The 24,963-nt window shown below is 33.0% G+C and overlaps 2 protein-coding genes across 2 annotated transcripts in view; one reads left to right on the top strand and one right to left on the bottom strand.

Annotated features, from left to right (window-relative positions):
* LOC130902146 (cytochrome P450 4c3-like) overlaps positions 1 to 24,963 on the top strand; it is a 41,410-nt gene that overhangs the window by 3,880 nt on the left and 12,567 nt on the right. The window contains exons 2-11 of the mRNA XM_057814013.1: positions 2,922 to 3,122; positions 4,569 to 4,754; positions 7,170 to 7,528; positions 9,937 to 10,005; positions 10,424 to 10,595; positions 13,560 to 13,733; positions 15,130 to 15,287; positions 18,801 to 18,978; positions 21,046 to 21,246; positions 23,784 to 23,969. Coding sequence (XP_057669996.1) covers positions 2,922 to 3,122; positions 4,569 to 4,754; positions 7,170 to 7,528; positions 9,937 to 10,005; positions 10,424 to 10,595; positions 13,560 to 13,733; positions 15,130 to 15,287; positions 18,801 to 18,978; positions 21,046 to 21,246; positions 23,784 to 23,969 — 1,884 coding nt within the window. The remainder of the gene's footprint in view (positions 1 to 2,921; positions 3,123 to 4,568; positions 4,755 to 7,169; positions 7,529 to 9,936; positions 10,006 to 10,423; positions 10,596 to 13,559; positions 13,734 to 15,129; positions 15,288 to 18,800; positions 18,979 to 21,045; positions 21,247 to 23,783; positions 23,970 to 24,963) is intronic.
* The window catches only part of LOC130900753 (ly6/PLAUR domain-containing protein 6B-like), a 317,692-nt gene that overhangs the window by 280,340 nt on the left and 12,389 nt on the right, over positions 1 to 24,963 (bottom strand). The window lies entirely within an intron of this gene.

The raw sequence follows: 24,963 nt of genomic DNA, 5'->3' as shown, positions 1-24,963 counted from the left end.
CACACTGCAAATTGCAGGGAAATTGAAAAATTGACATGTTTTTAATTTTTTCTAATAGAGATCAAGGGCTGGAATTCTCTAAAAAACTTCTTCAAACTATGTACTGTTAGACTGTACGAGGATATATTGAGAAACTCTTAGCTTACTATAGAACCAAACAAAATTTATTACAGCGAACCTGTTCTTCTTCTTGCTCTGCAAACCATATACTGCCACAGCTTTTATCACCTCCTCGTTGGAAGAAAATTTACGACCTTTCAAACTTTTTTTCACTTGAGGAAAGAGATGATAGTCGGACGGAGTCAAATCTGGTGAATGAGGGGGGTGTTCTAGTAATTCAAACCCTAAATCACTAATTTTTTATATGATAACATGAGATTTGTGTGCAGGGGCGTTGTCCTGCAAAAATAAAACACATTTGGATAGCTTTTCGCGTCTTTTCTCTTTGATTTTTTCCCGTAGAGTAGTCAGTAATGTCGAATAGTAATCTCCAGTTATCCTTATACAAAAAATCAAACATGATTACTCCATGGCAATCCCAAGAAACTGAAGCAAGAACTTTCCAGAGATTTTTGGACACGAAACTTCTCATGTCTTGAAGAACCAGAGTGTCGCTATTCCATCGATTGTTGCTTTGTTTCTGGATCACAGAAATGTATCCAAGTCCAATCCGTAGTAATAATTCGGTTTAAGAAGTCTACATCGTTTTCAAATCGAGCACAGATCGAACGCGATGCTTCTACCCTTGCACGGATTCAAACATTTGGGGATCCATTTTGCAGCAATTTTTCTCTTGTCCAAATTGACGTGAACTCTATGGTGAACGCGTTCATATGAAATATTTAGTGCTTCAGATATCTTTTTTAGCTCAATTTGGAGCTCTGATAAAATCATATCGTCGGTGGACATTTATTGCGTAGCACTGGTTCATTTTTTTGACGTCAAACCTTTACACTGACACTTCTAATAAGTTATTGTTCGTTGCTATGGTAACGCAATATTTTGTTTATGCATGGAACTGGTCTAGGCTAACTAGATATCAATACATCCTCGTATATGTAGTGATGTATAATTGAGAACAATTTTTTTTATACATGTTATTCAATTTTAATTGAGAAATATTGATTTTTAACTTGTCGCAAGTTGAACGCATAAAATTATGGCTCAATGTTTATCGAAAACTTTTTTTAAAATTCGTTTTTGATAAGGTTCCTTCAAATTTAATTATAAACAAACTTCATATTCGGAGTTCTCGACCTCGAAAACATGTGGCTAGATCATTATTAGTCTTTAGTACGAATCGGGCCATTTGTTCGTGTTTCTGAGCGTCTTTTTGAGGATTTACTGCTCGCCTATTTGAGGTGACTCTCAGGCGCGGGTGGTTCATATCAATATATTGGTTTTTGTTGTTTTTCTCGAAAAATGTTGACAGCACTTTCCATAAATACCCATGTGACTTACTTTCATAATGTTCATAATTTTTGCGTCTACACGATTATTTTCCAACTTGCAGTGGCTTTTAGCTAAAATTTCTGGGTTATAGTTGCATTGTGGTGAAGTATAATATCCCAATCGGGAGCAATGGCCATTACCTATTCATACTCATGAGTCATATCTATCATTACTAGATAATTGGAAAATATTCTATTAAAGTAAGGATAATTAATTTAGCTTAAAGTAGAGTACTGAAAATTCAACTTTGTTTTAAACTTTTGTTTTTATCATTTACTATAACCTTTTCATTTCTTATTTTCTAATTATTGTCGTTACTTTTTCAATTTGTTTTGTCATTATTTTCTAATTCACATCACTTTATATTGGTACCTGGAATAATTCTGTAGACGTATTACTTCGTTATTGTACTGTATTCTCACATACGGGTCCATCTTGTGGTGGCTCTGTACGAAGAAAGCGGAGACAAGAGTGTGACTGAACAGTTTCCAGCGCCTCGCGTGTATCACTATCACAGGTTTCATGCATACGGCCTCAGCTAGGGCCCTTGAAGTCCTACTGGGCCTCTAACCCTTGGGAACGATACAATTCTGGCCATGAACTAGACGTAAGACAAAGGTGAATGCCCAATCATTTCGATGGGCAGCGACCAAATAATGCCTGCGATCATTAATAATAAAGTTTCGGAGGCGTATCAATAATCGGGAGCAGTGGGATGTTGACTCCAGTCCCACTATACTGAATAATGTAGTCACCTGGTACACAGACGGCTCCAGGAGAAATGTACACAGTAATCTCAATCTGTTCAGACAGTAGAGCTGCCATACAATCCTTAACGGCTGAAAAGATGCGCTCTAGGCAAATGCTGGAGTGCACGAGAGTCTTACATAATCTGGTGAGTGATAGCTGCAAGATCCGTCTCGTTTTGGTACCGGGTCACTCGGGTAACAAAGGCAACGAAGAGGCAGACTCACTCGTCAGACTGAGATCGGCGAATAAACTGAAAGGCCCAGAACCCATCCTTGTGTGTGGCTTAAAGTGTGGCTATCGCGTCTCTCAACGGTCTAGTCACAAGACAGGCTCGGAAACAATGGATAGAGACACCTGGCACAAGGCAAGAGAAAACCAACTAAACAGGTGTAAAATCCGACTAGTGACCAGATTTCTAACAGGACACTGTCATCTAAGACGCCATCTCCACACCATGTCGCCTACACTTATACGAACGCGACTTGAGCACTTGGGCAAGCCTCACAGCTTGGGTTCAAGCCAAAGCGCCTGATTGGCTTCTCAAAGGCCATCGAACTTTGGTATCGTTAAGTAGGGCACGACGCCCCCTTGGCCGCCAACAATGTAACTATGAGCTTTGAACTATTGTACTGTATTCATAAAATGAATTTTCGTTCATCATTCAGAGACTAATCTAATCGTAAATGCTCATATTTTTCATCTCTATTCGTCTTTTTCAGAATATTTGGATTTATTCCAGAAGTTTACGGATACATATGGATCTACGTTTTTAGCATTCGACGGTCCTTTAAATTGTCTGCTTGTGACCTCCGATGCGAAGTTATTCGAGATTATACTTGGTTCCACGAAAGTAGTGGATAAGATTTATATTTATGATAATCTATTAAATTGGTTAGGGACAGGTCTCCTAACCAGTGGAGGTGAGTTAATTCATCTTAACTGAAAATATTGATATATATGTAAAGTGTTTCTAAATTTATGCGGAGCTGAGTGCTCTTATAAAATTAAGATGAATCTTTTTTATAACAAAATTTTCTAAGCCTACCCCTTTCCGAAATATCACCCTTAGAAGGTGAATAACTAAAATTGAGTTTTTATTTTCAACAAACAACTTTCCACTCTATTCAGATGTCATGTCTCATAGGGATATTTTAATTTAAGTGTTGGTAGCATTGAATTTCCATTATATAAATCCAATAAACATTCCGTAAAATGATGAAATAGAAGTTATATACCGGTTGTCCCAAATAATTTAATAAAAATTATAAATATAACGTTTTGTAAAGAACAAATTACTTTTAAAAAATAAGAACTTCATAGTTTAAGTATAAAAACATGATCAACATAAAAATTAATATGAAAACTTATGGAGTTTGCGTGAAAATGAAATGACAATAACTTTTAATGAAGGATTGTGATTGCTCAGCAATTGGCTGAGACGTTTCAGCAAGAGGTTTGGTCTGAAAGTTGGGGGGATAATTAAACACACTAACGATGGGACGTAGTGGAAGATCGAGTTTTTGGACGATTTTTGTTGAAGTATGAGTTTGACTTCAATATAGAAAGGACTTTTGGATTTTCTTATTTGAAACTTAGCTGTCTTTTCCAGATATGTGGGAACATTGGAAACAATTTAAGTACTGTAATTATTCATCATATCAAGATAAAAAGAGGTATCGATGACATCCGTAACTTTGCCTTTGTCAGATGGGAGGAATGTTAAGATCGTTATAAATATCTTTGAGAGTCTGCCGGTTTTTGGACATCAGAACTTGGTAACATCTTTTATGACAATTTCGGCTCGGCGAAAGAGAGTTAAGAGCAGACCTCCTTCATTTTGGAAAATGATTATAACTATCGGAATTGAGTTGGGCCTGAAGCCTTTGACAAGAATCTGTTAGGCTTGCGACACTTCTTCAGACTCTACTGATGTATTTTTAAGTAAAATATGGGATGAATATAGTAAACACACGAAATAAATAGCAGAAATGGCACTTATTGTCTTCAGTTCGGATTAGAAAATGAAAGAGTGTTTAACCACTCCGATTCGATACAATAACATCGAAACTTGTCAATAAGTTACGCGTCTCTCCTCGCAATTACGCAACATTAGGAATGCCAATATTAGTCTGGTAGATGATTTGGCCATTTTATCATTACAAACAGATGATAAGTGTGAATATTTGAGAAGAATTCTGGAAATTCATCTTATAGTATACCCATTCTTTTGTTTTAAGTATGGAAATTAGGCTCAAAATTGTATGTGCCTATTTTAGAGTACATATATCCGCACAGTACACCAATCTCATTTCATAATTTAATTCCAAAAAAGTAAATTTTACTTTCGTATATAATTTGTAACTTAGGATCAAAGTGGAGAAGCAGAAGGCGTATGTTAACTCCAGCTTTCCATTTCTCTATTCTCGATGATTTCGTTAACGTTTTTGAAACTGTTGGTGATAATTTTATTAAAAAACTTGAAGAGCATATAGGAGAAGAGACATTTGATATATACCCGTTAACTTCTTTGTACACATTGGATATCATTTGTGGTAAGTAACAAGCTTTTATAAATTGACCCTTAATTAAAACTTGAACGATAACATTATAAAAATATATATGACAATGACAAGTAACAGAAATTGTTGAGTAAATTTTGACCAAAACATTTCAAACTATGTTTTACGTCAGCTAACGATGAACAAATCGTGAAGCACCATAAGAAGTCTGACAGCTTGAGTTTATTTGAAAATACATGTTGGCGCAACTTTTATGTTGTCATATGTATGTCCATATACATTTTTTAAGCAGTAAAAAGTGAAAGTTTGAACTAGATTTCAATATGACTACTTCACAAAATAAGATACCATGTGATACCATGCATCCTAAAATGTAACTGCGTGAATTTAACCAATAGTTGTAACCTTTAGTGAAGGGAAACATGAAATTAGTTTAGAATAAAATGGTGAATTAGGTTAGGAAATTTTCCAAAGTTTGATGAATATAAACCCAAACACATTTATGTAGAATGTAGAGAGCTCTAGCTAGGTTAACTTGGATGGAACTTGACATTGCCCAAAACTTACTGCATTGATGTGTAAGTGATCTATGGTTTGACTGAAACATTAACCAGAACTATCAGCACTCATTCATTCTTGATGATTTTCCGCAGAATTTGAAACAACTTCTAACAAGCCTTTATCAATAAATCTTTTATACAGGGGTGTTTTATAGGTGATGTAGATTTTCATAAGTCGAAATCTGAACATCCTATAACTAGTTAAGACTAGTCTCTAATTCTATGAAGAGTACAATCGATTTCCTCGTTCTTTAATCAATATCTTTCTATTTATTGATGATTCAGTAATTTTTTAAAATAAAAAGTATAAAGTGCAATAAATATGAAATTCGTGTATTGTTGTGACATTTTTGGAAAAAAGTTTAAAGTTGGCAGCAAGGGAAATATATGAAATTGAAGGAAAAGACACAGTTAATGAGCTAATGGCACAGCGTTGTTTTAACTGTTTTAAAAGTGCAGATTTGACGCTTGCGTGGAATATTGGGGTAACAAGGGAAGCACTAGAAAATCAACGTAGTATCAGTACGGACTTCTTTAGACTTTCTCATAATTGTAAGCTTAGCCCTTAATTAACCTTCCAAAATGGTGTGATTGAAATGCCTTTCAATTACCATAACTCAATGCCCTCAACAGTCTCATTCAGTGTACCAAATTTAGTATTTTTAAGTTCAAGGATTACAAAAGAATAAATTTCTTTCAAAATTTTGGGTTCTTTTTGAGGCCCTTTAACTTAACTTAACTTAACTGGTAAATTGACCCCAATAATAATATTTTGAGCCCCCCTATTTCAATAGATATGCTTGATAACGTCTTCCTAAATTATGTGATACAAGTATTTAGAGTGAGCTCCTTACATCGCTATGTTGTTTCGCGTTTCGTTTAGAAGTTCCTACTTCTTCGGAAAAATATAACATTTTGGAACCAGAAATATTTTTTGGAGAGCTAAATGACGTCTCGCATTTTTATTTTATATTTTGTGATTTCCTAGAGGAGATGGCAACAGATTTTTTGCATAACGCTGATCGATTCGAAGAAAAACTTTCAATTCCTTATGATTCTATCTTTATCCAATATCCAATTCTCTATAAAATTCAGTGAATAATGTTTTGTGAGAAACTCAATAAACTGATAACACAGCTTGCTACTGTAGCACCAACACTCACAATTTCAATATCTGACGTTCGTCTCCCGCTAACAACGGCCATTATCGTACCTGTACATATTGTACTTAACCTTTTTTGAAAATAGTTTTAATCCAAAACAGAAACGTGTACGTGCTTAATAAATATACGTGTTTAATTATTGTGAAAGGTGAGTCAAATAATAAACAAACGAGTACAATATTAAATCACTGTTTTTTACAAGTAAGTATTTTAAATGGATTCATTTATGTTACATGTACAGTCAGCAATGTCAGCAAGACCTAAAGGGATCAATTTCGAATGTTGAACAATCAAATCTAGAATCATGCAAATTATAAGAGCATTAAGATCAGTCGAACAAAACAATGCAGATGTGCGTGTGAGCTCTTTGTGTCAATCACAGATGGCAGTACACCCTATCATTCATGACATCACTTTTGTTCCAGAGCTAACTTTTCTAATAGAATGCATAAAATATTCATTATAGAAATTTTATAAGAGACTATTTTGTCTATGTTCCATTTTAAATTAAAAAGTTGCTTGAAAATCAAACTAGGAAAATTGTTGTAACTATAATTGGATGTAACTGATAAACAAACTATAACTAAATAGGTTTTTATTTTAAATCAAAAGAAACATAGAATAAAAAAACATATAAAAAGGTCTAAGAAAGAAAAAAAATTGAAATATTTGATAGTAAATTTATTTGTAAGTGACCTACATATCTATCAATAAAAATGTTTCAGAGGCTACAATGGGTATTAAGGTTAACGCACTAATGGATGGCGATTCGGAATATGTCAAAAATGTTAAAAAAATATGCAAGTTGATTACAGCAAAGAATTTCTCAGGTTTACCCAAAATTTTACAAATGTTTACTCTTACCCATTACAAGGAAATGATTACCTTAAAAAAATTACATTCTCACACTGATGCAGTGATAAAGAACCGTAGAATTCAATTGAATGAAGCTGAAAATAGACTAGAAGATTCGGCTGTGAAGAGAAAATATGCATTTTTAGATCTGTTAATAAACAGTACAATTGATGGTCAACCGCTCAGTGATCAAGATATTAGAGAGGAAGTTGATACATTTATGTTCGAGGTATGTAATTCATATATGACAATAGTGATGGTAATTGATTTATCAAGGCTTTCATGCTGTAATGTTAAGTAGTTCCCTTAGACAATATACACCGGCGCAGTAGATGATTTCACTTTATTCTTAAACTACAGTGTTTCCTCACACGTTCAACGTTTTTGTAAATTTTTGGAGTAATCCTGAGCTAGTTCGATTTTTTCTTCCAAAATTGATTCGTGCCAGCGGAAAGCTTTGCTGTTTATAACTCCCCATTGGCCTGTTTCAATTTCCCAAATTTCACATTCACGAATTCATAGAGAATTTTTTTTATAAGCAAGAACAAAAATACAATTGATTGATTGATTGTTAAGACTTCTTATTGCATCTCCAATAATATTTACTTATATTTCTCATAGAAGCTCCTTTTCTTTTTTCAGCTCAATAAATGTATTATTCTCAACCCAATAGCTCAGGTTCTGTTTTAATGGACTTTTAGAGACAGTTTCAAGTTTTTTCATATTATTATAATTTTTATATACAGAAGATGTAGCTCTATCGTATAAAGTATATAGGAATGGAAGGAAACTATTCACTAAATATGTGGATCAGGTTCCCTTTCGCACTGACAAACGTACACGCAATAACAAAATGATATCAAAAAGACTAAAAAAGTAGATCTGATCTTTCGAGACTATATAGTTAAAAAATCAACCACTGGTCGCGAGATGGAAGATTCATCCGTTCAATATAAAGGATTCATAAAAAATATTCCAATAGAGGATATTCTCATCACACTATATTTGGGATAGTATTTAGCGTGGAGGGCAGTATAGTTTCTCTAGATTTCCGGACTTGAGGGACCCGGGGGTAATCTTGAAGCCACTCAGTCGCTAACATGGCACAAACTAGTGGTGGGAATACCTCACTCGCGAATTACAAAATAGTTCAAGCTTTAGAAAGGAAAAAAATGAATTGCCATGGCTTTAGCCTAGACAAAACCTTCATAGGTGAGAAACACCGCCACGGAGTGAGCGGTGGAAATACTGCAGCTAAATAGACGAGAGTCAAAGGCCTATTAACAGGTTATATGGAATAGAGGAGAAAACTACGATACATATCATCTACAACTGTCGAGCTCTCATGAAAGATCAGGGAATAAGCATAGGATTTGACCTAGTGTAAAAGCCTTTCTTTCAAGCCAGGGATACTGGGAATATTTTCCAATTTTAGAGAGATCTCAAGGGCGGCCAAGAGCACTGCAAAGGGATTCTCCAGGAAATTAGCACCACAAGACTTGTACATTCTTAGTAACAGGATTAGTTATAACCTAATGATTGCAGTAACTTCGAAAAAGACGCGTTAATAATTAATACTCGTATTTTCTAGTGAACATACTAGCATCGGAATATCGTAAAGAATCATATACTTTATAATAAGGTTTTCTCGAAAAAATTACTATATGCTCTTTCATTTCTAAGAAAAATACCGAAAATTGTTCGTGGATTCAATGGATTCAGGTATTGGGTTGTTACACAATCCACAGAGAGACTTGATTGAGCTTCTCGCATTTTTTATCATCGTTGTAGCTATCACCATTCCCGCAAGATGGATAATATATTTTGAAAATAAGATAATGATGAAAAAAAGACAAACAAGCACGTATTATTTTTGTGAAAATTAGGTTGAGCATTATATTTGTCATTCATTGATGCAGGATCTCAACATACTCACCCCTATTGGGAAGTTCAATAAATTTTATAAACAGAGCAGCATTACATCAGTGAGGCGGGCTTAGATAAAAAAAATATCCCACTGCAATAGATGTAAACGAAAAAAAAACGCAAAAATCGGCTCCATCTAATTATCCGCCTAAATTGAGAATTTTTGAGGTCAAAAACTGTTCCAAAGTAGTCTAATGTTCTTGAATTATTTAGTCAACGATCTAATCATCTGAAAAATTTCAATTATACAGAGCGCAATTAAAACAAATGTAGTCGGTCACGAAATAGCCAATATTGGTAAGTAAGTATTTAATACTTGTTCGGAGTTTATACAGGACTTCTATATCAAATTAAGCCATTAAAGGATAACAAAATTGATATGATCGGTGTGTTAAATACTTTCAATGAAAGCTAGGATCTCGTACGTTTCAACATATTCTATTGCTAACCAGTTGCTTAAATTGAGAAGATTCCTATATCCTCCAACGAGTAGCTGAAGGTGATTAACAGTATCAAATGCCTTGGCAAGATCTAGGAACACAGCTAGAGCTTCCATATTATTGTCTAATTTCGGTAGTCAAACAACCAGTAAAGGATACTCCCTGTCTAAAACCATATCGCTGAAAAGAAATTTATTGAAGATATTGGTCGATAATTTGTTAGATTTTTTTGTCACTATTTAGACACTTCTGAATTTTTTTTAAATTGCAGGGTCATGACACAACTTCTGCTGCGATTTCCTTTGCATTGTATTGTTTGGCGAATAATCCCATTGCTCAGGTAGGCATTTTAATATATGTAGTTCGTTTCATAATATTGCGAAGTTTTTTGATATAAAAAGTATCGCAATTGAGAGTTTCATATTTTCGATTTTAGAAACAAGCATTTTCGACTTTGTAATGAAAATTAATTCGTAGGAGTTATTCTATATTTTATTTGATTTTAAAATCGAATTGTATTAATGATTTTATATTTATAATACCTCAACAAGTAATAGCAAATAGTAAAATAGTGGTAGTAAAACTTCGCAGAAGATATGGACTGACAATGATCAAATTAAATCACCTTCTTCTTCTTTTGCAAGCGTTTCAACGTGATTCGATACTTTAGAATTTCAGTAAAATGTAAAACTAATTCTTCTACAAACTTTTACTCTATAACTATTTTATTAGACAAAAACAAAATCTTCATATTTTAGGTAAAAGCTTTCGAAGAACAACGACAGATATTTGGTGATTTCAAAAATGTTGAAGTCACTATGAAACATCTTCAGAATATGAAGTATTTGGAATTGGTGATAAAGGAAACGTTGAGATTGTATCCGTCTGTACCACTGCTTGGTCGAATGGCACCAGAAGATATTAAATGGGGTAAGTTTATATTGTAAGGAAAATGAATTTGAGAAAACTGATTAATAAGAGCATATTTTTTTTTTAATTAAAGAGGTATTGGTTTGCTGTAAGTGGCAAAACTTCTTTAGGAATAACGTCAGTGTGGATTTACGATTTACTATAGAACAACAAACTCTATTTTTCTAAAATTGCTTTCAATTAAAGAATTCCTATTCTTTTTGCTATAACTATGAAAATATATTAGAAATATCACGTTTGAGTATTGATAATCGAAACCATGACTGCTTTGGAAACAATTTGATTGGAGCCATTAGAATCAGCCAAGAGAGTATAATGAATGCATAGTCGTAAAAGATTGTTAGTCCTTTTAGATGTTTTTCCAGTTCCAAAGTCCATGTGAATGTATAATTTGAGAGTTTTCGTGGCAGATGAAACAGAACTTCCATAAAAAAAGAGAATTGAAATTTATAATAAATTTTCATTAAAGTGGAAATGGTGGAAACGGCGATATTTTTCAACAATAAACCTAAAGTTCAGTAGAAATCTGGTAAAAACTACAACTTAAAAACTAAACTTACTTCCGAGAATTTTTCAAAGAAGCAAAATCACTTTCTTGAATATTGAAATGGAGGTGAACATTAATAAAACCAAACTAAACAGAAATTGAGATGAACCATTGAAAGAAGTTACAGCATTAGCAGTTACCTAAGAAATATGGGAGAGAAAATTGAAAATATAAACAAACAACGAATGCATCGGTGGTCAAGTCATTTGAAAAGAAGGAGACACAAAATAAAAATACGGATAACGATAATTATTTCTACAATACTAAAAATGTAAAATGAATATCGAAGGAAAATATGACAGTAAAATGAACGTCATTGAAATTAATATCTAAAGAATATGTTAGAGAGAACCAAATTTGATAGGTTGAAAACGAATTGAATGAAATGAGAGAAGAAAAGCTTCTAGTATTAAAAATGGGGAAAAATAAAATTGACCACGTAAGAGATATTTGGGTCGAATAACAGACATACGTCCAGAAAAGGATAAGTTGAACTAAATTGAAACAATTAGAATAAATAGAGCAGACCTTGTAAGTTGGGAGTTCGTTTGTGAATACCACTAAGCATGATATTCCTAGTCTACTACCAAACACATAAACAAATAAAATAAGAATATTCTAACCCCAAATATTTTAAAACTGTGTATTGACATTATGAACATTGTGTTTATATGAAGTTTTTCGCTATAATATAATTTTCAGAATCCTAATAAATAATCAAAGACCGAAAAATCAGGATGAGATACACATTCATTATATTTATCACCTTTAAAACTATATTTTAGAGGATTAGTTCTGATTCACCTAAAAAAATGTTTTTTTGGTTGAAAAGAATGCGAATCTGACCCCTATTACTTCGAAATCCGCATGAATATATACGTATAGCCTCTTCTAATGAGACTTGCTCGTCGGTAGTACAGATTTTCTGCGGTTTTCCTGTAACCTGTTGAATTTCTTCATCGTCCTGGTGAGCTATATTGCAGAAAATATCTTGTAACTATTACGATGGGTAGTTATGGTATTATTGGTTTAAGTTGGCGGGATAGTCCGGATTATATCATAATTGACATTAGCTGGAGAAATTATTTCAAAATATTTACAAATATTTGAATACACCAAAATAAACCAAATTTCTAATAACTCCCGTAAATAAAAAAAAAATGAATAAAACCACATTTTACAAATAAAATACATGATAAACTCACTAAAATTTAGCGTTTAAGATGATTCATGGCTTGTTGTTTACTAATATTCCTTTTTCTAGAGACTTGTTTTATATACTATCAGTCTTCTTAGAAGTTGTCTTCACAAAAACATATCATAAAAACATGAACGTGTAAATAGGTCACACAAAACAAGCAGACCTTCCAAGAAACGAGTAACCTGCGCATTTACAAAACTATAGCTTCAATTATATTAAAATAGGATCGGTTCCACCGTTCATATCAGTGGGCAAGCTAGTAACATGATAATGTACGTGCATACGTAGTTAGGATGATACAAAACTAGTAGTAGAAGTTGTTATCCATACTTTGGATTGGTCGACATCAGCAGTATCCACCTAGAAGTCGAGCTGTGGAATATGGAATGAAATGGATAGAGATACAAATTGGAATGAATATATTTCATGGAATTTTTGCTTTCTTTTTCGTTCATCCAGTATTTTCATCTCTGTGGTTTATTTCATGCCATACCAAAGCCTTATTTCAGTTAATTTCTCGTGTAGATTTCATCATTTTCTAAAATCTGTATGAATGTCTACGATTTTAACGTCACACATACTCTTCATCCTTAAAGAGCTTTGTTGTTAACCATTTCTTCGTGTTCAGAAAAAAATGGAAATCACTACGTAACCAATGAATTTGTCGAGTGAAGTTGGACATTGTGAAATAGAAATGAAATTATTATTAGCGCTTGTTTTTAACTACTCTCCTAAGATTGTCTGACACTATCGCTCAGGCTTTATTGTAACACCAAGTACGAGACAATTAATCAGAATCTCCAAAGGTTCACAAACATGTTTATTTGAGAAACTTGATCGCCCTCTGGTTTATGAATAATTTTAGCTCCGCTACTATCAAACTGTGAATTATAGAATGTTTTTATCAACTTGAATAAACATTTAGTCACACTGTTCTTTTCTTGAACATCATTGCTGATAAAAACTATATGACAAATCACATCACATATATGGTGAGTTCTCAAAATACTGTTTATATATTTTGAATAAAAATTTCAAGAAAAAAAGTAGCCAATCAAACACTTCGCACACACGAGACTAAAAAGAAACTTTCAAAATAATTTTTACATTTAAATTCAAAATTACAGAATTACAAATATAAATATCCGGAGAAATACGAACAACAAAAAATTTGCGTACAGATATAAAATAACAATATCTTGTGGTAATGTTTCAGATAACATAATCATTCCCAGAGGATATCCAATATTATTGATTCCATTTATAACTCACAGAGATCCTAAATGGTTTCGTAATCCTCTAGAATTCATCCCCGAACGATTTTCTAAAGATGATTGTACAAATCCTTACAAATATATTCCATTCAGTGCTGGATCCAGAAATTGCATAGGTAAGTTAGATAGTATATATTAATTAGACATCACCTTGTAGAATGTATCTTAATTATTTTTATTTTTGTCCGATTTTAAACTTATGTATACGGGGTGTGGCTATTAGGTAACGAGATTAGCGCCGCTACAGAAAAAATACGCATGCGTCAAAGGTTCACGACTGTTAGCTGTTTAGCCTGAAGCCTACTCTTTAGAATGCGGTATCCACCGTGTCTATAGACAAACCAGTTTAGCCGTAGCATTTGTTTGAGTAAGGGCTATTTTTCACACGAATCTTGGAATAACTGACAATTCATTGAAACAAGTTATGTCAATGTACGTTTGTCAATTCGACGTGTGTTTGAGTAGTTCATGCGATTTCAAGATAGCCGAGAAGACGTTTGGACCGTCCTTCAACGTCAAAAACGGATGAACATATCGAAAAAGTCAGTAATCCTGTCCGATCTTACCGTTAGCTAAGTATTCGTGCGGTTGGCTGGATCTATGGGAATTGATATCGAATAGTGCAGCAAATTCTTACATGCAAAGTGTGTGCAGCACTAGTGCCTAAAATCCTTACATTTGAGCAACAAGAAACTTGTAAAAATATTTGAATTGACACTATTGTGATTGAAAATAACTCAAACTTATTAGAAAAAGTAACTAATCTTGTTTTTTCACCTATGATCCTGAAATAAAGCGCCAATCTATGCACTGGAAGAGTCCAAACTTCCTCAACGTGAAACTATTGACCAATATCATTATCTTCCCGTTCCTACCGAATTGAGTTTGTGGAAGGAAAAGACAATGCGCCAGCTCATACCGCAATGTCCCAAAGTAAAATATCTCAGTGTTAGACCATCCACCTTAATAACCGGATCTTGTAGCGTGCGAATTTCATCTCTTTCCTAATGTCAAATCTACATCAAGTCTGTTAAATCTTCGGAAGAAAAAGCTGAAGGAGTTGACGAGTTGACAGAAAAAGACTTCCTGCAGTGTTTCGAACAATAGAAGCTTCTGATGGAGGGATGTAGTTTGAAGAAGGGGTGTATATTGCAAACGATGATAAATAAATATACATTATATCGAAATAAATGGTTTAATATCACTAGCTTCGTTATTTAATAGCCATATTGAGACGACAATATTCACATGTCTTGAAACTAGTATAGCTCTATGGAATTTGAGGGACAGTTTCCTTCTTTCTCACATTTGCAGAATCAAAGTGATTCCAATTAATTGAGTTCTTTGATCTTCAAGGAGATCAAATTTCTACGAAATTTCCATTGAGATTGAATTAAGGATTTAATTATTCTTCGTTATTTAATATTTTTCAGATATGTTTTATAAATTTCGTGCTCCGTTCATACATTGAAAAATGTATCAATTCATGACCGTCTTTTTTCTACTGTTTAGGTCAGAAGTTTGCAATGTTGGAATTGAAGAGTACAATTTCTAAAGTTCTTCGGAACTTTGAGTTGCTGCCAGCTAAAGATAATATACCACTATTGCTAAGTCCAGAACTAACATTGGTTCCATCGAATGGAGTACGTTTGTCGTTAAAAAAAAGATCTTGAGAAATATATTTTTGTTTTCTTTTCCTTTCATTAGTCATCACTGTTGCTGACCATGTGTGTGGATAAAAACAGAAAAAGGAATCCCTTTGTGTGCAACAGAAATTTTTAAGAATTTGTTACAAATTATTCATTGGAAAAAGTTGCTACACTAAATTCCGCCGTTACCTCTAGTAAGGAGGAACTTAGATTTTACGTCACTGCAACTTAAGTCGTAATAATAAAATCCACGATAAAACGAAAACTGGTCAATATTATGCTGATTTTTTTGCGTTTCAATGCCGAACTCATGGAAAAAGTGATGTATTTATCGAAAAAGTTTGTCGAACATCGATATAATTTTTTGATTTATCCACCATATTCATTTGGCTGTTTCCAATTAATTTCTGTTTCCAAAAATATCTAGATGGAGAGCGAAGGTTATGTCTCGAGTTCCAGAATAAAATTGGAAAATCTCACATGATTAAGTTATTGGTGAATGTGAAAGTTGTTCAAATTTCATGAAGTTTCCAAAGATTATAACTAATTTTCTTCGAAGACAATAACAGTAGAGAAGAAAAAACGTTAAGTAGTTCTTAGTGTCTCATAACCGTTACTCATACTAGATTAGTCTTAAACTCATTGTGTTACTCTTCAGTTTCCTAATTCTACTTGTGATATTTTGCACAATTAATCGAATTTTAGAGTCGTTTTTCCAGACACTGGCAGAACAGATGCTCAATCGTTTCTTCTTCTCTGTTACACCCTTCGCAATAGTTGTTTTGTGACAACAGTATGAGGGTATTCTAAATTGAATGTTTTGTCAATATTTTTTTATTTCTTTCCCTCAAGATATCGTCACGAATCCAGGAGAGTGCTTTGCGACAGTTTCTTGTCAATTTTCATGCTATTATTTCATAGGCTACTCACTATCTGTATAGGTTTTCATGTTACTGTTTAATTTAACATTTTTCTCAACTGTCTGGTAGTCTTCTCCGATACAATCTATAGAAATTCATTCATTTTCTCCAAACATCTAAAAGTTTTCACCACGAGCCAACACTGACAATAATGAAACTGAAATAATTGAGGTTAAATCGTTGATAAACATTATTCTGGTAAAATATTGAGACAATTTTTTATGTATTATATCCTATCTAAATTATTATTGATGACCCTTTGACCATTTATTTTCAGCTTCGAAAACCTTTATTTTTTTCAATCAAAAGTATTTGTTTTTTGTATAAAATTGAGTGTTTTAGTTTATTACAAATTTGAATTGAAAAATCTAACCTTAGAAAATTTATGTTTAACACTACTTACTCGTAGTACGAACTGAACAACCTTGAAAAATAGGTTGAATAGCAGAATATTGGGAGATTGATGTCGGCATTTGTATTGGCTTATAAAATAGAAGAATTTATCAAAAATTCATGATATAACCTTTCTAATAATAATTGATGTTCATGAACCATAAAAAAAGCCAAAAGGTTACATTTGATTGTTTGATCTACTAAACAAATTTTCATTTAAATTTTGCACTGTGAGTGTATATCAAAAGAGCCAATCGAAACAGTGACTCTATCCAACTTTACTTTTTTAAAATCTTTAGTTACTCTCAGCACACGATACCAATCAATTCTCACAATTTTAATTTAGAAAACTTCCCAATCGAGATGATAAGAAGTACATGCTCTTGTCTTGTAAGTATTTATTGAAATACATGAATTATTCGTAATTTTAATGTGAAAACAGTCGTTATAAATTAAAAATTAAACACTTGTAATAGTACAGTTATTTTTAGATTTTATCTGCAGAAAAAATCCTAGTGAGCTGATTTTTTTTATATACCTTCATTACAATGTTTAATGAAGATGTGAAAAATCGATATCGATATCGTAGCGACTAAAAAAGTTACGGTTAAACGTCAAAAGGTCACGAAAATCAGTTTTACGTAAATATCTCGCGATGTATTGCTCGGAGGTCAAAACCGGTTATCATAAAAATCATTGCCAATAAAATTATCCACAAAAAATGTCTATTGCATTTATTAGTAGAATCAAATGTTTTTCGGAGTAGAGCGATGAGAAAGCGACTATATCATGACGATGCACTCTTTTTCTCACTATAAGGTAGACTTTTTTTACATGGTTTCACCGTAGGCATAAAGGTTTTCTTATTCAATAATAAATTATTTTCTCTTGGATTTAAGTAAAATTCAGATAAATAAACTTTGGTAAATTATTTTTTTTTCATTCATTCATATCTTCAGTTTCTCTATCATTCTAGATTTACATCTACACCTTCATCAATTCCATCATTTATTGACCCTGCTTTTAAGAATGACGGCCCATGGCAATGTCGACAAAATTTCGCAGCTGTACTTTGTCTTGTTAGTTTGACTTTCCGAGAACAATTTTCTTGTTAGGATATTTCTACAAAATAGTTTAAATCGGGTGTTTTCTTAAACATCTGCATGACTTTCAATTTTCCTTTCCCAAAAAAATGCTGAAGCTGTATCACTTCCGGTCATAACATGTAGAAATAGAAAATTTTTTTGGTATCAGTCGAGTGTATTTTTGTTTCAACATCGTTTTTTCCTGAGTTTTTAAAAAAGTTGATGTAGGTTGATCAAGTATTTATGTGCATGTATCACTCACTATGAAACCCGTTTGAGGGCAAAAACAACTGAAATAACGTGTTTAACACTCAAGAAATAATTTTCATCTGATCTAAACACAGTCCGACAAGCATAGCAGGTATAAAGGAACGGGTCTCGTAACAATAAAATACGGAGCATCTATCAGTGAATGTCATTTGAATAAGTTCTAGTAGATTTTACAAGTTCCTAAATTTCTATATAAATTAATTAAAATAAGTTTTTCATAATAAAATATTCATGAAAATATATCAAAGAATATCCATTCCTATCGATACGCTGGAATAATTTGTCTGCATGAACTGATGATTCATGTCCCAGCACTACTTCCGAACACCACCCTTCTGCGAATCAAACAACTCCTTAAATATTGATACTACTTATGTACCTAATTCAGGAGTTTCTTTATCAGAAATGTTTCCAATCAACGACAGACTATTTCACTCTACCCCTTAGAGTTTTTAACTTCAATTAATTGCTTCATATTTGTCTATAAGAAAATACTTTCATTAGTGAATTGGAACTTTCAACAGTACTTGTTGAAGTCTGATATTTCCATATACTTTTAGCTTAAAGATCTTCAATCTATTTTTCCTTGATATAAAGCGTCAGTTTTTCACTCGTTAACTGCTTTTTTTCGCTTGGGGCTTGTATATTTTTTTATTTCTAGAATTCCTCTTTACTATTTCAACCTCTTTACTATTTTTCTGTTGTGACGCTATAAGATGAAAAACATACAATTTCTGATAAATTATCCAATCATTATAATTATTTAGAAACATACGTGGCCTTCAGTTATTGATAAAAAAACTGGTTTATAATACAACGAAATATAAATTTCATTTCATTATAACCCAAATAAAGAGACTGTATAGTTGTCCCTCATCATGTTGTTATTATTAATTGTGCTCGTGTTATCTTCAGCTCTCTTATTTTTGATAGTTTCGCATAAACAACTCGTGAAAGAAAAGAAGAAGAATTTCAAAAAATTTCTTGGACCACAACCTAATCCTATTTTGGGAAATATGTTGGATTTTGCAAGACCTTCGTACGGCAAGTATTTTTGTTAGTTAGTATCAAAAAATGTATGAGATATTCTGCAAAGCTACCATAACTGGGTTAAACGGTTTGCTTGGGATAGTGCTAGAGTGTAAAAAATTCCTACAAGAACTGGTTTACCCAAGCAACAAGAGCAGCGACGTGTCTTACTCGCCAGAATGAGATTAGAATATCCACCAATGTGCCCAGAACAAAATTCCGGAGTAGTCGAAAGTTTTGATAATATGTTTCCCAGTAGTATGTTCATAAAGCAAACTTGTAGTTGTAAGTGAGGTACTTTGGATCTGTGTGTGCAATGATCTTTGGCCGCCCGTAACGTTACTACGAGATAAGACATATTCAGCATTGTAGAAATATCAACTGAGAAGATGACAGAAAATTAGGTCTACTTATCATTCTGATGTCTACAATAATCGCAGCGACCATTGAGATATGAAAATCAACTTCGACTAACCAATTTCGAATTACCGACTCAGTTGAGCAGATGAGGCTTCGAACTGTCAAGATATTTCGACAGATATCTTTATCGTGACACCGAAATAACGGAACGAAATAAGTGAAATTCCCTACTGGCAATTCATAGTTTTCTTTTTTTTTCCATTTCTGCTAGAGGAAACCACGAATTTCAGATTTGATTGATTTTTAGAATGCTTGCTTTATAGATTCCTCCATTCCCAAATATCTGTGTTCTCAAAAGCTTTACTAGACAAATACCCAATAACATTATCATCAGTTCTCTTAGACACAAAATTTAGGTCAGCTCTGGCCAGTAGTTAAATATTATTTTATTCATATCTCATTTATCTGTAATACGATTCCACAATTTTTCTCGGGAATCAACTGTAAAAGAATAAACAGACTTCTTTATTGTAAAATTAATCGACAGAAACTCACTAGTTAAACCAAGATTTGAGGTAATAGCTTTAGCAATGTTTTGGCATCATATGAATGATAGTACATCTAATGGTTTGATGTACAGATGATCTTGATATGCGACTCTATCTAGAGTTAATATGAAGTTCATCGTGAATGATATCCAAAATAAATTCCTCATCTCGCGTACTCATTTGAACAGGACGTTCTCGATTAACAATGTTTCTCCAGCCTATTTTAGAAGCCATATTAGAAAATATACCGCTGTGAAAAACCTCGTGGTTAAGAAACCTACTCCAATATTCTTTCACTCTTCTTCTACAGTTTCTCCTACAAAATCCATAACATATCCACTAATCAAATTTTTTCACTTATTACAAAAAATGCTCACTCGAAGAAATAAATTGCCAGTTGTTGTTGTTGACTTTTCAAATAAAATTTCTATCGTTATTCGACAAAGTTTTATGATAAATTACAGAAATAAAAGATATTTTAAGATCAAATTATGCATGGTATGAAAATGAAATTATTTTATTCAACTGAAAGACAAAAAACTTTTTAAATTTTAAGGTTAAGTCACACTAGGCCAATTAACACTCTTGAATGCTTGGATTCCCCTTACTATTACTCAATGCCCTTAATAGTCTCAGATAGTATACCAATTTTCGTATTTTTAAGTTAAGGATATCAATTTGATTCGAAGTTTTGGGCTCTATTTTGGGCTCCTAAAATTCTTGAGAAGATCAACTTGGCATGGAGGCAGAGAGCTCCCAAACATCTTATTTTGAGCTCCCTTACACTGACTGTTTATCTGCTGACAGGTTTGTCTGGATACTTTGTATAAAACAAATCGCACAACTGCTGAGTTTGTTTGTATATTTTCTTATGTTTTTTCTATTTATACTAGGAGATAAAGTGTAAAAAATACCGAGTGAAAAACTTTTACACATTTACTATTATCATTTCATTTATTTTCAACTTTCTAATTCTTGATGACACGTTTTAAGTTCAATCTTTCATAATTTTCTAGTTAGCAGCTAATCATTTTGATCCATATAATACTATTGAAGTTTTTCTTCGTTAATATGCTGTGATAACTTTAGTTTATCATGTAGAAGTATAAAAGTTCTAATTTTGTTCAAATTCAATCATATCAGTGCACATATCTCATGAATAATTATTTTCCAGAATATTTGGATATATTTAGGAAGTATACAGATAAATATGGATCTACATTCCTAATATTCGACGGTCCTTTAACCTGTTTGCTTGTGACCTCGGATGCAAAGTTATTCGAAATCATACTCAGTTCCACGAAAGTAGTGGATAAGATTTATATTTATGATAACCTATTAAACTGGTTAGGAACGGGTCTTCTTACTAGTGGAGGTAAGTGAAAATACCTCAAGATAAACACATTTTTTACGATTTTGCCAAAACTATTTGCAGTATAGTTATGAAATTTCATACGAGTATGTTTCGAAGCCCGGAAAATTCCATGAATATCTTTATATCTGACCCTTATGAAGAGTGCTAGTTACACACTTAGAGTTTAGACATAATTTCTAGAGTAGGTAAGAGGATGGTGCCAGAAGTACCTGACACAACAGAAAACTTCGGAGAAAAATATATTTATTTTTCAACTCATTTTTAGCTTCATACATTTTTCCCAGCGAAACCCTTTTATAATAAGAATCGACTAACTCCTCAACCACCGAGTTATTTTTCCAATTCTGGGAACAGAAAATAATCCGAGGGGGCTAAATCTGGCAAATAGGGTACATGATGTAGCAATTCAAACTTTAATTGATTAATTTAGACCATTTCAATAACGGATGTGTGAGCTAGTGCATTGTCTTGATGAAACAACACTCTCTTCTTAGCTAAATGCGGCCATTTTTGCTTGAATTCTTCGCTCAATAAGCCGATTATAGTTTTTCCTTTTTCAAAATAGTTAACGAAAACTATCCCACGCCATCCTATAACACGACGCTATGACGTTGCCTGTAGATGGAACGGTCTTTGCCTTCTTTGGGGCCGGTTTTCCCTTTTCAGTCCATTGTGGTGATTGTTTTTTTGTTTCGGGTGTTAAATGCCACGTTTTATTCATGGTTATAAAACACGCTTTGTGGATTTTCTTCAAAATTCTGGAGTCGTTACCTCATTTGGACGACCACTACGATACTGGTCTTCGCAAGTCGTACAGCATCGTTTGAACTCTGCTACCCAATATTTCACTGTTGATAACGAAGAGCAGTTTCACACAGAGTAGAATATAGTTCTGCTTTTATAATGATTGGGCAACGGTCTCAGATATTCATTATTCCGTGTTTGATTGGCAAGTTTGAAAGAATGAATTGACGTAGAAATAATTCCGTGGAATGAGGAACTTTCAGTTTAGTATTTGCGTAACTTTTCCTCGGTTTCATTAATTTGTTGTTCACTTGAAAAATATTTGATCAACTCATTACCACTATAGTGAGAAGGAGATTGAGACAAACTGACCTTCTTGGAAGGGTTACAGTGAAGAAACCTCGTTAAAATGAAATTAAGAGATTACAGTGGGTTGAAAAACATAAAAATTATACACATGAAGAGTGGAAGAGAGTTATATGGAGTGATGATTCAAAGTTTGAGGTTTTTGGGACTAAGAGAATAGTGTTTGTCCGCAGGATAAGGAAAAAGAAGAATATACTGAAACTAATTATTTGACCGTCGCTCGACTTTAGCTCCATTGTTTTGATGTGGGACAAATTTTAGTTATTGTGTATCACGCAAGTTATAGAGGCGACGAAAACTTTTGATGTGTACATTATTCAATAACAAATTCAACGTTGGAAAATGAATAACAAGGACAAATTCCCAAAAAAACGTATTTTTGTGATAATCCATGCATAATGCAATTGCGCCCTAGAGTAATTGCACAAGAAATAGTATTTCCGATCTATGTATCACAAAAATTAATCGAATTTTGTTCCGAATACGTGAACACCAACACACTTGCGTCTATGCTGTTGAGAGTTTACGAATTGTGTTCCATCGGTGTATCACTTGATTGATTATTAAGGTACTCAGCAACAATTCGTATACGAACTTCACAATAAGATGTCTTGGTCTAAAATGTATAAAATATAGCATGTTCTTGCATCTCATAGGGCTAACTGGAATTAAACTACCATCATAAACACCGAAAAAATGATTCAAAGTTAAAGAATACTAAACTAATTAGCCGGTACTTGCAAGTTTTAATCGCATTCACCGACAAAACATAAACATGAGCTCGTATAAAGTAAATAAATACTGGACACTATTATTTTTCTATTGTAAGACATCGTTTTGACCTTCGCTTGACAATATGGAAGAGAAATTTGTTAAAGTGTATTATTTTAATATTAATGAATGGATTTTAGAATGGACAAAAACTTTTGACTTTTAGTGTAGTTTAATGTGCGAAAATGTTGGTTTTTCCATCCAATGTTGAAGATACATAACTAGTATCTTTCAAAGTGGAAGATACATAAAAGAGCCGTTGGTGTTGTCTCCAGTTGTGATTAGACCGCTCTGATAAGCAATAGCATCGACCTCTCGACTTGCAATTGCGAACCAATTCTGGACGTTTAATTATTAAAGTAAGATGATAAATTTGAATTTTTGAGAAGAAAGAAGATGAAAATTCACCTTATAGGTTCCATATTCTATTGTTTAATTCCCGATCTTCATTAATAATTGTCTAAAGAGAATGCCTTTGTTTCGGTTATCCTTGAGGACAGTTTAAACTTGAATTTCAAGCAAATAATCTTGTATGATAGGCCACAATAATAAAATTCAGTAAATTGTTCAATGAGCAATTTTAACAATTTTTAAGATCAGTTCAAATTGAAATTATCAAATCAGTTTTCTTCGATACATAATTTATAATTTCTCAGGTGCAAAGTGGAAAAGTAGAAGGCGCATGTTAACACCAGCTTTCCATTTCTCTATTCTGGAAGATTTTGTCAACGTTTTTGAAACTGTTGGTGATGCTTTTATTAAAAAACTCGACGAGCATGTAGGACAAGAGACGTTCAATATATACCCATTGACTTCTTTGTGCACATTGGATATCATTTGTGGTGAGTAAGAACCAACATGTTGTACCAACATTTTATATTCTATTTTTAAATTCGTTTGCACATATTATGGAAACCGAGAGGAGTAGATAAGCGATTCTGTCATTTTTTATAGTTTATTTCAGAAATGTATAGAGTAATGAAAATAAAACAACGAATATTTAAGCCACTTTCATAGTTTGGCATTGATTTCATTGTAAAATTCTTTCTTTTTATCAAGTGCAGGTAGTACCTCCCGGGTTGGGGTCAATATATGGGTAAGATTCTCGTAAAAAGGAAAGCCGAATCTGAAATAGGGTTGAAATTAGGCAGAGGCACTAATAGAAGGTTAAACGGTACCTGTTAAACGCAAAACGTAACTGTATCATCTACTACCTAAGTAATCCCTACACAATATTTCGATATTGACACTTCAGACCAGAAAACATAGTTTTCCTAATTGTCTCACGCAATTACCTGAAATTTTAATATTACAAACAATACTTTCAAGTCCTACACCTATGGCCGACACCGAAATTGAGCCCAACTGGACAGAATTTATTACTATACAACTTTCTGAAATAGAATATAGTTGCTTCGCTTTATTTATTACTATTGTTCAATCTATTTGCTTATCTTCTCCTGTATGTCTGTCTATGTGCGCTAAGTATATTCAGCTTTATCCTAGGTTATTAGTATGTTATAGCGCATTCGTGTGTGCTTTTTAGCTGTGGTGATGAGCTGAGTTTTTTGTTGTTAGTTACTTCGATGTTTCACGGGACTTTTGCTCTCGAGTGTACAACTCTCATTCTAGATACTTTGTTTATTTAAACTTCATCTCTTTCTTTACATAATCTTGCTTCTCCCTTATTTTCTTATATTTTTTGTATTCTTTGTAGTTCCGTTAACCAGTTTTTTCGTTTCAGATTTCTATCAATATTAATGACTTTTTGAATGTTCTAGCTTGTGATTTCCATCATTTATCTGATCGTCTACTTCATACATATTGCAGACTGTC

Source organism: Diorhabda carinulata, chromosome X, assembly GCF_026250575.1.
Source record: "Diorhabda carinulata isolate Delta chromosome X, icDioCari1.1, whole genome shotgun sequence".
Classification (NCBI taxonomy): Eukaryota; Metazoa; Arthropoda; class Insecta; order Coleoptera; family Chrysomelidae; genus Diorhabda; species Diorhabda carinulata.
This window is presented reverse-complemented; position numbering and strand designations above follow the sequence as displayed.